The following is a 17622-nucleotide window of genomic DNA, read 5'->3' on the forward strand; positions in this document are numbered from 1 at the left end:
GTATGTACTGTTCATACTATAAGTAGAAAGGGTTACTATCACCATTAATATAAATAGGTCTACATTACATACCACTAAAACCATAGGCATAGAAACCAGTAGAAAAAATGGTTGTAGGCCCTCCCCCCCCCCCCCCAAATAATAATGGTGTATAGGGGCAGGAGGCAGTGCAAGAACAATTGTCTCTTTTTTAATTCAAGGTCAAACCCACTCCAAATTCTTATGTTATGGTACTTTGATTACCAAGTACTGTATATTGGTAGTTACCGTAAGGTGTGTGCTATGTTATAGACTGTCTGGTGAAAAGAACGTTGGACAGTACTACATATTATTACTTGGGCAGAACAAGAGACAAGGGTGTAGCCTACATTACTATACCTTGCTCACTTGTGAACTTGTAACCTGCAGGCAGAGGGAGTGCCACAAACAAATTTCATTGCCAAATATCAGTTTTTCTTGTACCTGTTGTTTGACAATAGTTACTGTATGTACAGTACAGTGAAACAGCGCATCCAACAATAATTTTACTCAAGTTAAAGAAAATTAATGCATTCCAAGACAACAGAGTGCATGACAACTCGCACCTACGGCAACATGATTTGCAGCAGCTTGGCGTCGATGCTCAATAAAGAGACTGTAGACATTGTCGACTAGCATTGTAATGTAACAGACTTTGTACACCTGCCGGTTTAATTATTAACTTCACCTGAGATAACCAGCCAATGTGGGCTTACCTGTTCACCAGGTAAATGATTTAATCCAAAGCTGTTTATTGGATGGATAAAAATATTATTTGAAGGGACGACAGACTTTGCTAACAGGTTCTATAGGCCCTTTATTCGTCTTCAAGGTCGTTCCCACCAATGAGCATGAACAAATCATGTTACTTTATTTCACATGATTTTGTTTTCGAGTTTAAGTATTACATTTTTACTTAATGCCTTTTTGCAGACATGAGCACTGTGGATGTTATATTGTTTCTTGCTTGCTGTGTTTTATAGGCTTATGACCGTTGCTTGCTGTGTTTTATAGGCTTGTGACGATAGGACTAGTCACTAACGTGTCAAGTCAAATCTGAACTTTCCGCTAGACCTGCAGTGGTTTGCAGCGACTGTTTGAATTTCATAGGAGCGTCTGTGATTAGTACTGTCATCCAAAGACTCATCTGTGTAATAGTTACAGAAGGTGTTTGCTTAGTAAACAAATCTATTGACCAATTTGCAGTGTGCTTGACCACATGACACTACCATTAACCAATACTGTGGGGAGGCATGGTAAGGTCAGGTCTAGTCAGCTGAGATTTCTTTTCAAATGTACTGTAGGCATACATATTGCTTAACAACATTTAAAAAATGAACAGCAATATAGTAGACACTGGCTGCATATTTTGCTCATACCTTGATGACAGCTTTGCTTTTGGCAGTATGTTATTGCAATAAATAAATGCTCTTTTGCTGGAATTTACTACTACTAGATTCTTGAAAAGGGCCATCACAGCTTGAAAGTCACATTGAACATTTTTGTGTAAAATAATAAAGACAGGGATAGTGTTGAGGTCAAGTATTAAAGTGATTTACTAGTTTATGTTACAACTGACCTCACTGCTGTATTTTGAATCTCCTATAAACTTTGTTTAGACTTTCTATGTTATCTTTGTATTTTGGACTTAACATCACACATGGGAGTGGTAATACTTGGGATTTCCACTCTCGAAAGTCCTGTTTATTGGCGGTAAAGGATGTCGTATAATAAATTAGAGGAAGAGAATGACAAAGAGATGGAGAAGAGTGACAGATCAAATCCAGCTTATGTACCCCAGTCAGGGATCATTTCAACGTCAGATCAAGATGGTGGCACATCCTTCCAGAAACAATCAAACTCAACAAACTGTGATACGCCACACTTGTATCGACCATCTACGCGTCCATCCACACTGCATTTTACCTCCACACACTCTCGTACCAGGACGGAATCGGAGACACCATCACGTCCGCGTTCGAACGGAAGCGTTATAGAAAACCGAGAACGGACAGCGTCGTTGAACATTTCTGATCTCCCTTTCAAACAACTCTGGAAAGAGACGAAAGTGCTGATTAAATCACGATGGCGTTACTACAAAGGAGGAACACAGAGCACTTTCAAGACAGCAAAGAACTGGCTTTATTCCAAGTTATTTATAATGTGGCTTTTATTTAAGATCCTACTGCCAACGTTCCTTCTGCTTTGTAAGTAATTAATTTATCTCGTTTACATCATTTTCCTGTTAATGTTATCCATTCCACTTTAATGTTTAGCCTCTGTCAGTGACATGACTAACAAGGCGAAAAGTAAGCGAATCTACAATTCAAAACAATTTGGCTAATGAGAATAACTGCCCAAATGTTACCAAGTTCAGAAACCTGTTGCGTGGATCATGTTTTTTTTTTATTGTTACATATGATTTGTCCATTAAGATATGAGAAATATTATAATAATACATACATCAGCCCCACCTTTTCATCTTTAGGTTTTATTTCAGATATTGCCCAATAGTTATTTGTGTAAAATACATTATGATATTGATTGAATTCAAAGACCTTCTTTTTTTCATTACTGTTTCGATCGATCTAGCAAAAGTGCTAATAATCCTTGCTAGTACCAGCACATATTTTAATTAAGCATTGTAAAAACCTCTAATAAATGTACCATACTGTTCTGCAAGCTTCACATCTGTTATAGACCTCGTAGTGAAAGGATCTACTAGCAAACCTAATGTGATGTCTAGTTGTGTAACAAGCAGGAAGGAGTCGCACATAGACTAGTACTGTTACCTTAGCGCTGTGAAGGGTAACCAGCTTGTGTGTAGTGTGGTATAGCCGCAATGATGAAACAAATGGGCTAGTCTTTACCGGCAAAAACAAATAATATTCCACTGTCCCTTGATGGTAGTTGGTGTCAATCAATTTGTGGATATTTGTATTGCTTTGTCCATGGATTCTTATTAATGCAGATTTGGATTCAAATGACGACCAAGCATTATCAACAGTGCTTAATGGATGAAATCCATCATATTTTGATGTGCTAAAAAGACAAAAGCTTGTTGTTTTTGTTCACAGTATTCCGAAGGTTATACAACAACAAAACAACTAAATGTTTATTGAGGATAATTTGTTGGCTCTTGCAGTAGATTGCAGTTGAAATATTGTGATGGTATACTCGGCATACTCCTACTACTGTAAGCTTGTTCTGTGTGGATTGAATGCCTTAGTTTTCTTTGCAGAGTCCGGGGCATGAGATACCTATTCCAAACCTATGCAGTAGATTGCATACTACAGCACTTGGCGACCTCCTCATGAAGTCATTCAATATTGATGCATAAGATAGATAACTACTCTCATCAATAGCTAACTAATTCAATTACCGGTAGTTAATTATTTATATTTTAATCAGACTATTTTTTCATCTGAATTTCATTGATAAAGCTGTTAAGAATTGATGAACTCTTGAAATTCTTTACCGGGAGCAGAAAATTTGAAGTAGATTTCTTAGTTATCAGGAAATAGCAAGAAATACAGCACTGGATACAGTTGATTTTGATATATAGCACAAAATCTGTAATTTGTTTATGGTATGTTTTGATCGACTGTAGAAAGGCTCCAGAAATAAAGCATTGTTATTCTTTGAGTATTCATATTGGATACTGTGCCAGTAGTTACACTATATCTAACTTGTTTTTAAGCCTGTCTATAACAGCTGCAGCTACTGCTACTACATAGTGTATCCTATATCATTGTTTGCTGATTGCTGTGTAAAATTATAATTTATTCCACACAATATTCCGGTGCTATAATCTGTGTTTGTTGTCCTCATTCATGGGTATCAATTATGTCCCAGTGCTCGGAAAAGACGCATTGATTGGTAAATTTCCTGTTAAGAGCTGTGTATTGAATATCGCATAAACCTTAAGCATTTAGATTGCTTAGATGGCATTATAAAACACATGGATTGAATAAAGGCGGTATAATCAGTTGTGCCTAGCGTTATAATTTGACCAATGGCGGAAAAAGAGCAGTTATATTCTTCATTGGAAGGAGGTGTAGATGAGCAAGATGAACCGGTTCCGTGGTACAGGGTTATTGACATCAAATATCATTTCATGTGGTTTCTGCATAAGATATTTATACCACTTTTTCTATTCTGTGGTGAGATTTATGTGATTATTTTTGATATTTTAATAACTAATGCATAGATTTTGACATCACAATTCATAGAGGATGATGTTTGTCAAGAGTGTTGAAAAGTTAATTTACACAGTTTAGGTAATATGGGTATTTAATATTCTGTACTGTAAATTTTTTACCATATACATCAACAATACTGAGTTATTTTTTGAACGTCATTTATTCATAGTGCCCATATTATTATATATTTTAATATGTTATATTTTTGATGGATGATAAATCAAGTTAAATAATTATGTCAGTGGCAGATCTAAGAATTCAAAATAGAGAGTGCCCCGGAAGGGAATTTTATTATATTATAAGAATTCAATGTTATTTTCTTCCCCATTTCATTTTTAATATTCAAATATTTTATAGGCTAGCTGTGGCCCAGTCCCTTCCAAATCTTGATTCCACCTCTATGTATCTATATATTACTATTACTTATTACTTAGGCTATATTATTAGAGGGACGCTGTTCATTGTCCTAAATTCAAGATAACTTGTATTGTCCATTAAAAATAACATAAATTCATTTGAAACCAAACAGAAATTAAAAAGTGCACTCAACCCAATCTTAAAAATCACCATTGCATGTGAAAGCTTATAAATTATAAGTAAGTATTAAATATAAATTGGAATTTATTGCAAAAATGCTGCTAAATACTATATGCTAAATTAAATAATCATAAAATTATAGCATTAATTTGTGTTATTTTGTTTTTCCCTTTAGCTTGTTTATTTAGATACAATGGACTATCATTTATATATCTGCTGTGTTTACTGTGTGTACCCTTACTTCAAAGCCCCACAGCTCAATCAATGAAAGGTAAGTTCAAAGGTCATGATGGTATAAGACGTTTGTTGACTGCAATATTACTGCCACTTTAAAACAAGATGTTTTCTTGTCAAGACAAGAGGCATTCTAGTCAAGATAAGACAGTGGCGGATCCAGGAATTCAAAATAGAGGTTCCCCAGGCAGGGACTTTCACAGATGGAGAGTCTTGACCTAACCAGCCCTCACGGTGGGGCTGAGAAAATTTATGATTATGGTACACCCAGACCTAATTTAGATTATAATTTTCCTATTTTCTTCATTTTTTTAAAAATAATTCTGGGAGGGGGGTGTCGGCCCTGGGCCAAGTCAGTCCTCCATTGAATCTGCACTCAGGTCAAAAACAAGGTACGTTAAGAATTGTTTGGATTTGTGCGCATTATTGTTTGTTGCTACTTGGTAAGCTCAAACGTCAATGTGCCAGTTACGAGGTGCTACATAATTATATTCTCCTTCAGGAAGCAAAGTGTGTGATTGATCAGTGTCAAGATAACAATATCGGCAAATGCACTATATAAAACTTTATTATTAATGCTGTCATTAATTCTATATTTCTTAATCTAATTCAATTCCACTTGTATTATTCACACAATACTGCAAATTACATAGTACAGTGCACCCTCTAATTCAAGACCACTTTTCCAAAGACTCAAATAACATATTCAACCTTTTAACACAAAGCTAGCCCTCTAATTGTGGACCAACCCCAAGACCACCCCAAATTTTCAGGTCCCAAATGTGGTCTCGAATTGGAGGGTGAACTGTATACTATTGAACAAAATATATATGTACACATGATATAGGCGCTATTATTATAGTAATGGTGAAAGATAGGGGTTTTTTGCAGAAGGCTTAAGCCTTTTAAATGCAATGCCCTTAGAATACAATACAGTATAAATCTAAGGTAAGAAAGCAATAAATAAATAATGATAATAAATAATAAAAAAAATATTAAAATAAAAAATATGGGGAATAAATTATTAATTCAATTTACATGTTTAATTACAATAGAAAAATTAATGTATGCCTACAGTATGCAATACAGTATGATAATGAGATGTAGGGAATTACATTTGAAGCAATGCAACATGTAACACTTAAAAAAAATACTTAATTTAATCGAGAAAATTCTAGAGGTGAAATTATCCCCAGGCAGACACCACCCCATTTTTTCTGAGTCAAGGTTTTAATTAAGTTATTATTTAGCGTTACAGTTTACATTATCTGAAAACTAACTTGCTAATTTAATTGAGATTGATAATAAAATTAAAGCATTCATTTATTTTAATAATAAAAATAATATTTATTTGAATGTCCACCTTTTGATCAGTGGCACTCAAAAATCATCTGGTGCATTCATAGTGAAAAAAATAATAAAGGAATGAAGATTCCTAAACTACTGAAACATAAAATAACAATATTATAAACAAAACATGTAATTCTTAGGTAAAGGAAATAAACGCAAGCAATATTGCTGCTGATGAGACCGGTAGCTCCTCGAAAAACATGAAAGGAAAATACAATTGCATAAACAACATGCTTCACTTGTCACAAGTTTTAAAGAGTAAATTTTGAAGTAAGGGTTAACATAATTCATTGACTACAAATTACTCAAATGCTTAATTTCAAATCTTTTTCTCCAATGCTCGTTATCCATAATTTTTATGAAATTCATCGAAGCATTTCTCCACTTCTTTTGTCAGACAGATTTGACAGTACAGTATATTTATAATAGCAATAATAGCATCTAATTTGGTAGATATCCATATACAATTGATGAATTCAATTTTATTTAAAATCGAACTACAGGGTCTATGTCTCTTACTGATTATTCTGTCTTCCAATCTTTTTCATGAAATTACATTAATTACTTTTGATTATTTAATTATCAGGAGCCACTGGGAAATATTTGAAGTTATTAGTTGCATTCAGTGCTGCAGCATCCATTGGTCAATTAATATTCCAAATAGTACTACTTATTGATCAACCATATGGAAATTTCCTGGATCCATGTGAGTAAACTGAATCATCAATTATTGTCATTGTTCCAAAAATTGTTTACCAATTGATTAAAATTTATGTTTCAATTCGTCACAACATGAGTAAATAATGATTTTTTTTTACATTTTTTATCTGCAGGTAATTCAACAGAGAGAATTTTGAGACAACTTGGTTTCCAAAGGTATTTTAATTTTCAGTTATACTTTTTATGCACTTTCATTAATTTCCTTGCCTACTAATATCATTATTGATGAATGGATTTTATGGTGGCCCTCTTGATATTGATAGGTGTGTGTACTACCTATTCCTATAAAAGTCACTATCCAAGACACACCATAGACCTCTTGGTTAGTAGGAATATTCCAAAAGTTGTTGTGATTTGTAATTCCATTATCATAGATTTGCCCACTTACATTTTTAAACCATTAAATCGCTGATGTTGTTGTACAGTGTTTATTTCAACCTTTTTACCAACTGTTGCATTGTAAATTGACACATTTACATTATTTTTAAATGAATTGTCCAATTTAAACATCTTTTTTTTTACGTAATAGATTAGATAGCAATGCACTATCATCCATAAGACTGTTGGCTCCTGATGTGGTAGTGCTCATAGTCTCTTCCATAGTCTTGGCAATATGCCACAAACTATTGGCTCAGGAGAACCAGAGACTTCAAGAACTCTCACAGACCTCACAGACTGACACCACCTATGAGCGCAAGAGCAAAAAACGATCGATAGTGATTGCAGGCCTACGCGGACTGCTCACCATGACGTTGTTGGCGTTTGCGGCTGTTATTGAACCATCAATGATATCAGCTGTGTACTTTGTGTCTTTTCTAATTGTTGTCACATGGTGGTCTTTGTATAAAACGACTGGGAAGCGATTTGTGTATTGGCAGGGATGTTGGATGGTGTTTAGTGGCTTTCATCTGATTTTGCTGTACCTGTATCAGTTTCAGTTCTTTCAAGATAATGTGGACTCTGGAAGTCTTACAGCACGGTAAGATAAGGGAGCTTTTTTGCTTTGCACGATGACGCGATTCTAGAATGCGTTTACACATTATGTTTTCCTATATTATCGCACTGTAATGTTTTTCATGTATACCCAAGTTAAGTCATGTGACCGACTGTAAACAAAAATCGCCGAATCCCTCTATTTGAGGACTCGGAGTTCCACTAAACCACAAAAGTAGAACTACTAAGGCCCTGTCCAGACTATCACATTTTATTTGACAAAAACATGTGACATGCCTATATATGGTCATGATGACATCACATCATCACCATATATAGGCACATCATGACTAAATATGGTCATGATGACATCACATCATCACCATATATAGGCACATCATGACTATACATAAAACATAATTCTAATATTCTGAATATGCATACAGGTTAGTTGGACTGAAAGCAATCATAAAGACAGAGTGTACTAAAGAAAAAGTCTATGATCTGTTAATACATGATGACCTCTTGTGGCCAGCCTTTGTGAACCCTGCGGCAATTCTTCTACTCTATTGGTACTGCGCCTTGGAAGTTCGAAGGTTTATGCAAGGACCAGTAAGTGTTTTTTTTCTTAATTTTTATTATTTTCATATTTTAAACAAACAAACAAGTCAAACAAAATTCAGAAAAGTACACCGACACACAAAATAGAAAAATTAACCAAAGTAAAAAAAAATGCATCACCAGTAAGTGTTAAGTTAAGTGAAAAAAAAAAACAAATTTATGTTATTAATATAATTAATTTATATTGGCCTTTCATTTGCTTACTTTTTTTGTGCTTATATTTTTATATTATGCTATTCATGTAGTTAAGGCCTAGCTTACTGGGGCTCAAGACTTTTTTCTTGGTGACTTTGTTGCTTTTGGGAATAAATAAATGAAAAGAATTTGAATTTCAGTAAGATAACACGTCAAGTAGGGCAAAACATCACTTATATGTTATTGTTGTTATTATTGTTATATTTGGTATATTTTCATAATTTTTGTTACTGTGGTTAATGGCCACATTTTCAAGTGAAGAAATCCAGAAGGATTATTTCGTTGTCTTTCATTTTGTATGACGATATTATTAATAATTATTATGATAATAATGTTAATAATAATTATGAGTACTTAAAAGTGTTAGCTTTCTGTGTTTAATAATGTTTAATGTGTATTTATTTAACTTTATTTTAGAATAAAATAAAATACAACAAAAAGCCCTCTAAGGATAGCAAATTTAATAGGATCATTATCTGCTTTTTTTGCATACCAATACCATGCTACATCAGATACAAATGCTGCCATTTGCTAGGAATTAACTCAACAAATTGTGAATAGGTTGAAAAGGTCCAATTCAAACTTGGAATTGGTAGCAAAGGGTACGATCCAAAATTTGGAATTCATAGTAACAAAAGGATCAATCCACATCATAATACAGTATTTGCTCTGATTTTAATATTTTTTCACAAAGAGTTACGCTGTCTGCACTTTTTGTTAAAAAAATACTTAAAATATTATTGATGAAATTTATTTTGTTGGGTAGTGCACTGCATTTTAAAGTTCATTCTATTGATTGATAGCAAGAGTTTTTATTGTGTCTTCCATATTCATGTTACCATTATGTTATCCAACCGTAACACATCAAACCACTGAGTAGTGTTTATTTTATTCAAGACATCAGCTGTATTAAAAACTGGAAAGCCTTCAAAATTCCAATTGAAACATTGAATTACTCATTAAAATCAAATTAAGTTTACATCATCTAATAAAACAATGCTTTTTTGCCTGTGAAAGAAATAGAAAGTACAGTATTATTTATGTCAATTTGCAGAGAAAATATTGTTCTAAATTTAAAATTGAAAGCTAAAAATCTTAAGTTCTGTCCAGATTATAAAATTTTCTTTTACAGAAATCTGTTGTATGCCCATATATAGTCATGATGTGCCTATATATGGTCATGATGGGATGTCATCATGACCATATTTAGGAGTCACATGTTTTTGCCAAATAAAATTTGATAGTCTGGGCTATAAAACAGACAGTATATGCTTGTTTTTCATGGATGATAGAGGGGTTCTACATTTTTTTTATGATCTACAGTATCCTATTCTAACAATATATTGGCATGTCAACATAACTTAATACTGCACCAAAAATGTTTTAAGTTACCGTACTCGCGCGAATAAGCGCCCCGTTTGAATAAATGTTTTCTTAAGCGCCACGTTTGAATAAGCGCCCCTCCTAATTTGAATAAGTGACATTTTGCACCTTTAGCATGTTTAGTAGGATTATTGTAAGAAACCCTGCAATAATCCTGCTAATCTCAATCGGCAGATGGCCAACAAGCTTACCACTATTACCACCACTAATTTTGTCTGCTGCGTGTGTAAATACCCACAGCATTCATGAGCAATGCTCTCTGGACAATTATCAAAACACACCAATTGAATTTTCTGATGAGCACACCTTAATTTTCATCTATTTCCATTTTCCCTTCAATTTCCACCTCTGTTTTGATAAGCGCCCTATTTCAATATAAGCACTCCGTTTGAATATGCACCCCTTAAAAAATGCAACAAATATATTAAGCGCCCGGGTGCTTATTCATGCGAGTACAGTATTTTTTGTTTGTTTTTTTCTTCATTATCCTGAATAATCTTATCTGGCTAATCAGTCAATTACAATTTTAGAAAACTATATATATATATATGCTTATATTCGGCATAAAAAAGGCATTGCATTATATAAAAAATCAAAATCAAATAAAATAATGTTTTGATCCCAAAGCAAAGTCCTCTCATCCTGATGATTTGCACTAACTTTTCTTGGATAAATAGTATATAAATTTATAATTACTAATTAAATTTTATAATAAATGCTATAGTAATCATAATAAGATGTTATAGTGCACGTATCCCCACTAAACCATCCTCATTGGTGTTTAACCACCTTGTGTTGTATATTGTATTATGGTTTTATGTTGTCATTGTGTTTCTGACGTTCCTCTACACACAGCGAAATGGATATGACCAGTTAATTGGCAAGGAATCTGTGGTGAGTAGTGCTTCGCACCTAAATATAGATTATATATGTTAATTCTTGCGGTACACCACATACATAGTTCTGAAAAAAAACTGTGGTTGGTTGAGAACATAGATTACCAAAAACTTCTTCTGTATCTACACTTGTTTACTTATCAACAACGTCTTATTTTCGTTCTGTCTCTTCATCCTGCCTGTGTATCAGTTTATTTTGCTTTCAATCTTATCGATCCGCACTAACCACTAAGCATAGTGAAGTTTGGAAACAAGGATACATAGTCTTGCCGAGTTTTAATTCTACTGTGCTTTTTTTTGTGTATTTCTCTTCTTAAAGTTTATACTTTTAGTCTCTGGTGATATTTTGTTTCCTCTTTCAGTTATAAAATGACATTTTTGACAGGACTAGAACTGAGACCTTGGGATTAAATGTAGAGTACTCAAGCATAAAACCAGGACTCCATTCTAATGCTCTTTATTCATAAATATTATTTATATTTGCAGAATATCTCAAACATTACCATACTGCAGTGTTCATGCTATATACAGTACACATGTACACATTGCATTTAAACAGTACACCTGTATATATTAATAGCCAACTCACAGAGGTCCTATCACATGTTATATTTTTCTGTTCCTTACTAATATTAATAGTGATTTTCAGGTGCACAGCAAGGGTAAAATTTGAGGAAGGGGGGGGGGGGTCAGGCCTTGCGAGTGCAGCAAGCAAATGGTGGGCAAGGTGCCTGGTTGGGGTCCAGGAGCTAAAGGTCATGGAAAATTTACGTTATTTTACGTGATAGGAAGAGAACTGAGAGATGTTTTACCACATTCATTTAATGTCTCTATAAATAAAACCTCAAAAAAAATCAGCCTGAATGCTATTTGTAAACAAGAAAATAAATTTGGTGTAAGATTTCACTTCCCCAGTTCCACCAACAAAGTGATTTTATAATCATAAACCTCCGATGGAGGCCTATTTTTAAATAGGTCTTAAAAGCAGGCATGTCGTTTTATTACCTACTGCATGCATTTGCTCGGACGTGAGAAAGCGTATTTCTATTTACCTAGTATCACTTTTATACTATTTTCTTTAATAGTGTTGCTGAATTTAAGCCTTATAATATTAGTTTGACGGAATTTCGGCTTAAACTTGTCAGCCTTACTTCTCTCTCTTGATCTTTAGGTTAAATTTCTTTAAAAAGGCAGTTTTGGTCCAATTAAATATGTAATTCTTACTACAACTTGTCATTTCCACTACAGGATTGGCTCATACAACAATAGTAAGCATTGTCTGCTCGTAAAACATGTTATGGAATTTGCCATTGGCACTACTAAAATTCCTAGATTTCGGTGTGAGCTGGGGGTATGAGTATAAAAACTGATTAGTATATTATTATTGAAAAAAATAAAAAGAATACTAGCTTACATTTCATATTCCAAATTATTTTTTGCATTGTCGTTATTGGGGATAATTTTTATTTTATTTTTTTTTAACTTCAGAGGGGGTCAGAACCCCTGACCCACCCTCTGGCTACGCCAGTGAACTCCTCCCAATGTTGATATCATTACTGCTTAGCTGATAATGCTTTGACAATTAACGAGGGGATGATGCTTAATGCTTCCATATAGTTTAATTTAATTTTTAGATAGTCATTTAATTTCAGCACTGCAAAATATGGACAATTTTAGTGATTTGTCTTTATTTTAATTCCATGCACCATTTCTTTTAAATTTATATATTATATATTTTTCAAAAATAACTACATCTTTTTATAATTTTATCATTAACTCTGCTCTAATACTTACTGTACCTTATAATCTTGCTGTATAAAGTGATAAAAAAAGAAAATAGCAGAGGTTTAAAATATATTTCTATGCTGATCTACACTTCACTATGCGGTGCCTTGCTGGCATTCAAACTGACTCATAATCTTAACATTATTGTAATGATCAGTTAATGAGCTTTTTAATTATCTTGCACTATTCCTAATTTCAAATTTGATTGTATTTGTGAATGTTGCATGTAATTATTTCATGATATGTGACAACATTTAAAGTGAACAGTTTCCTTGTGACCTCTTACATTAACGGATACATGTTGCTTTTAAATTTCTGTGTCACAAAATACTAAAGGTTTTGATGCATTGTCACTTTCAAGATTCTTTTCAGTAGATTGCATTTGAAATTTAATCCACTTTTTTAGACAATAAAGACAAAATGTAATAACTGTTTGCAACAATGAATAATTTGGCATGATTTTGTTTTTGAAAATCTCTGCAGTGTATATTTTATGAAATGTTTTTTTTTTAAATGCACTTATTAAATGATTTGTTTTTTATGTTTTTGTAATCCTTTTTTGCTGGGCACTGGCTTATTTTGAAGGGTGCCTAATATAATTTTTGTAATATTTTTTTCTACGCCCTATTAATTATTCGTTATTTACCACCAATGGTCTATTTTTGTAATCCCCAGGTTTTGTTAGAACACTTGTGTTGGATAATATTTGTGTTTGACTTTAGAATACATTGTCAACAAAATTTACCAACTCTTAGAGTGTTTTGCTATTTTATATGACTGGGAGAAGTTTCATTTACAATGCATACATAAGTAACCCAATTTGCTAAAGAATGAGCAGTAATCAGAAACTTTGGATAAAACCTGTCATGCACTGCACTGACGGTCATAAGCTGACGCAATTCCACATAGAATACATATGCACGTGCAATGGATCATGAAACGACGTGACGTTGTCAGGCTCTTGCAGAGAGCAGCTATTGTGTGTAGATTCGTCGGCCGACAGTCATGATTGTGTGTCTGGCTTAAATTAGCAGTTATAAATAAGTTAGTCAAAGATGTATTCAGAAGTGTTTGGTAAACATGTGAGGAAAAGCAATGTCTGTCTCATATTGACATCAAAGTTTATATTGACAAGATTAAGTATGCTCATGATGGAATACATCATGAATGAATTTGATTTAAAGGCTTGAAGACAGTTACGACAGCTCAAACCATACCAATACTAATTAATTAGCCTTTGAACAATTTTTAAATTGGTGTAGTATAAATCTCTGACAGTATTATTGATAGAATTAAAATAATGATTGATATAAATAATATATAAATATATTTATTTAGAAAATGTTGCTATTCCCAACCAAAGCAAATTTCACTAATAGAACCTACATTTAGTCACACAGTTTGTTTAAAACATAAACATCCTGATTTATCATACCTTCATTGGCTAGAACATCCTTTTTTTTCGCAGTAACCTCCAACCAAACTATATAAATCCACATAAATTAAAAGATATCAAAAGTTAAATGAAATTGTTTGAATAAATATGGTTTGAAATATTCTTTCATATCTTCTTGTACCATTGTTCTTTCAAATGATGTTTTGAGTGTAAATCCCTTTTTTTTCAGGAGTTAGTGGAGGTTCAAAAACAGACACATAAAAAACACAGAAGGAAATCAGGTGAAAGAGAGGTAAAATATATTGCATTTGTTCAATTTTTTTTCTCGATTTTTAATCCATTATTGTTTTTATTGATGTATCAGGCCACCACAATATAAACTTTTAAATCTTGATTTTATTGTTTTTGAAATATTATAATTTAAGTATTTTAAAAGTTATCAAATACATTTTGGAGACTTTTTAACAGATATTATATTATCCTTTTTGTATCACTTTAAAATTCAATTATATTATGTTCTCATTTCATTTTAAGGTAGATTTATTTTAGAATTATTTGTTATTAATTATTATTAATTATAAGACAAATGTTGACTAATACGATTATAGCTACACCATCTAATTTATAATTAGTATATAATTTTTATTACATGTAATAAATAAATGTTATTGTTTTCCCATCCATAGTCTATTGTGTTTAATACATTTCATATACAGTATGTATTTGCTTGCAATTTAACATGGGGGGGGGGGTGGGGAGGGTGGATAAATTCTTCAACAATAAACAGATACTGTACATTTCTGTATTTTAAATAGATGCTTAAATTCTTCAGGTTCTTATATCAAAAAATATCTTTAATGATGTACCGTCTGTGATAAACGAAAAATCTTGAAATAATAATAATTAATTTCTCATGACTTAATTGATGTATTGAAAAGTAAATTAACTTTCGTATATTCTTTTGAATAGACCCTTAGTTTAACTGGTAGTCAGTTGAAGGATTTGTATTCTAAAAAGGTCTGTAAACAGTGAAAATTGGATTATTTTAGTCCTTGTTCCTATTTGGAAGTTAACATAATTTTTATAATTTTTAAGGGGTTTTGAGGGGTTTTTTCCATATTTTATTACAGGCAGTATATCTTTTTTATTCTCAATAAAATTGTGTATTTTTATTCTATTATTTTTGGCTGACTGAATGACTGAAATAAAAGAAAAATAAACATCAAAAAGCATCATTTCAGTAGCTCAATGAGCAGATGTTTCAAACAATAATAAGATGTGTATAAGAGACAGGGATAAAACCTGTCATGCACTGCTTGGTGGGTACTGTGCATTAGTCTTCTGTAAGTATAGCAAATCTGATGTATGTACTTACACTATCACAAATATGGTATAGAATTTACAAATATTGACTGCTCATGAGGGGAACAGTGAAATCTACCTCAAGGTGATGTGGCTATGGTCTCCACATGACCAAGTTGCTATAGATTTCACTGTTTCCCGAACCTAGAGCAGTCAGTATTTGTTTTATATCTCATACATAGATTCTACAAGGCCTAAAAAAGGTTAAAAAAAAAAAAGAGTACCCACCAAGTATTCTAGGCTTACTTCCTTGGCGATGAAAGGGCAATCTCTTTCAGCGTTGTACAGGTCGCGTCCCCTATTACGTACCTGTATGGTGCATGTCATCAATTTCATAACAGTGTTATATGTGGGACCTAGAGATAGTAACGTGATAGTACTTTTTTCTCTGGGAGACTATGAACTATCATTCAACCAACATCATAGGAGTGATAGTTAAAGTTATTACCTGCTTTTTAACCAATCTGATACCTAGAATCTATGTATGCGGTATATAATAGATCACATATTTAATGGCCTCACATTTCAACTTGGAAAGAAAACTTTAATCTCACTGAATTTATCTAAATTCAATTTACATGGTTCTTCCTAAGCTGGGAATATATTATTACATTGTTTCTGTTAAGATCTGTCCACACTATCAAATTTGTGTGACGTTTGTGTGAATTGCCCATATATAGGCATGCTGATGCCCATATATAGGCATGCTGATGCCCATATATAGGCATTGCCCATATATAGGCATGCTGATGCCCATATATAGGCATGCTGGTGCCCATATATAGGCATGCTGATGCCCATATATAGGCATGCTGATGCCCATATATAGGCATTGCCCATATATAGGCATGCTGATGCCCATATATAGGCATGCTGATGCCCATATATATAGGCATGCTGATGTTATACAGTATCACAACCATGTATGACCATGATGATGTCATATACCCAAATATGGGTATATCAGATTTTGTCTAATGCAGTTAGAATGTACGTTTCACTTCAGGGAAAGACTTGTAATTAATTAAAAAAATAAAACAAGTGTACAATATCAGGAAACATCTGATCAAACATACATTTGTTAAATTCTGATGACATATTCCCAGCTTTAGAATGTCTCACATTTTGTGGGTTGTGATAGTCTTTAACTTCTGACATTCAATCGTTCTTTTCTTATCTCACCATGGTATTAATCTAGTCCACATCATCAAAGAAAAAGGTTGGTGTTCACTCTATAGATGCATGCATTGAATGAATATTTATATTCTATGTGAATTAATGCTAATTAACCTCATAAACCACATTGTCTTGTGTTTCTGTGTCATTTGTTGCATGTTTCAGATAACTGCTTGATGTGTGTGCAATAGTATAGAATAGATAATAAATAGTATTATAGATGATTGCAATAGTAGAAAATACATGCTGTCACATTCATGTATAGTCAAGAAGCATGCAATTCTAATATGCATTCATTTACTATACTATTATAGATGAATGCCATAATATATATTTTGCTATCCTGTAGCATTTGTCTATAGATAGTATGAAGTAGATGAATGTTAATCCTACGTTCTTACTGAAACCATTCTTTAACATCCTATTTCCACAAGTATTACTGAAGTGATTGTATTGAGTAGAAGAGGAAACATAAGAATGTGGATTAAGTTTCTGTCAATGAATTAACAATTTACCATTCTGAAACCCTCATTAATACACTAGTGTGAAGTTTCCATAAAATTGCTACATGCTATACTCAACATTTTTCAGTGATGCTGATTGGTCGGTTGTGCCTTTCTGATTGTATCGGAGACAGCTACATAGTGTAATGATTGCAGTGAAAATGCTGTAGCAACAATGTAGCAGTTGTATGGAGAAAAAGCTTCAGTCTCAATCATTCTTGCATAATGATAACACTGATGAACATAAACAAAATTCATCAGTATAATGAATACTTTTCTGGATTAAAAAAAACAGTTCCGCAAATTGGAAC

General features: G+C 32.9%; 1 protein-coding gene across 14 annotated transcripts in view; it reads left to right on the top strand.

Annotated features, from left to right (window-relative positions):
• LOC117121671 (piezo-type mechanosensitive ion channel component 2-like) overlaps window positions 1–17622 on the top strand; it is a 61895-nt gene that overhangs the window by 2911 nt on the left and 41362 nt on the right. For 2 of the 14 annotated variants that reach the window (XM_033266937.1, XM_033266934.1), the window contains exons 1-9: window positions 920–2225; window positions 4933–5028; window positions 6928–7047; window positions 7175–7217; window positions 7591–8040; window positions 8441–8606; window positions 11049–11087; window positions 14500–14562; window positions 16831–16851. In XM_033266937.1, coding sequence (XP_033122828.1) covers window positions 1739–2225; window positions 4933–5028; window positions 6928–7047; window positions 7175–7217; window positions 7591–8040; window positions 8441–8606; window positions 11049–11087; window positions 14500–14562; window positions 16831–16851 — 1485 coding nt within the window. In that variant the 5' untranslated portion in view covers window positions 920–1738. Of the gene's footprint in view, window positions 1–917; window positions 2226–2726; window positions 4182–4932; window positions 5029–6927; window positions 7048–7174; window positions 7218–7590; window positions 8041–8440; window positions 8607–11048; window positions 11088–14499; window positions 14563–16830; window positions 16852–17622 lie in introns of those variants that run through there. The other 12 variants (XM_033266932.1, XM_033266930.1, XM_033266933.1 and 9 more) reach the window with 12 other exon arrangements.

Source organism: Anneissia japonica, unplaced genomic scaffold (genome assembly GCF_011630105.1).
Source record: "Anneissia japonica isolate Jap-2015-1 unplaced genomic scaffold, ASM1163010v1 scaffold287709_len1912824_cov184, whole genome shotgun sequence".
Classification (NCBI taxonomy): Eukaryota; Metazoa; Echinodermata; class Crinoidea; order Comatulida; family Comatulidae; genus Anneissia; species Anneissia japonica.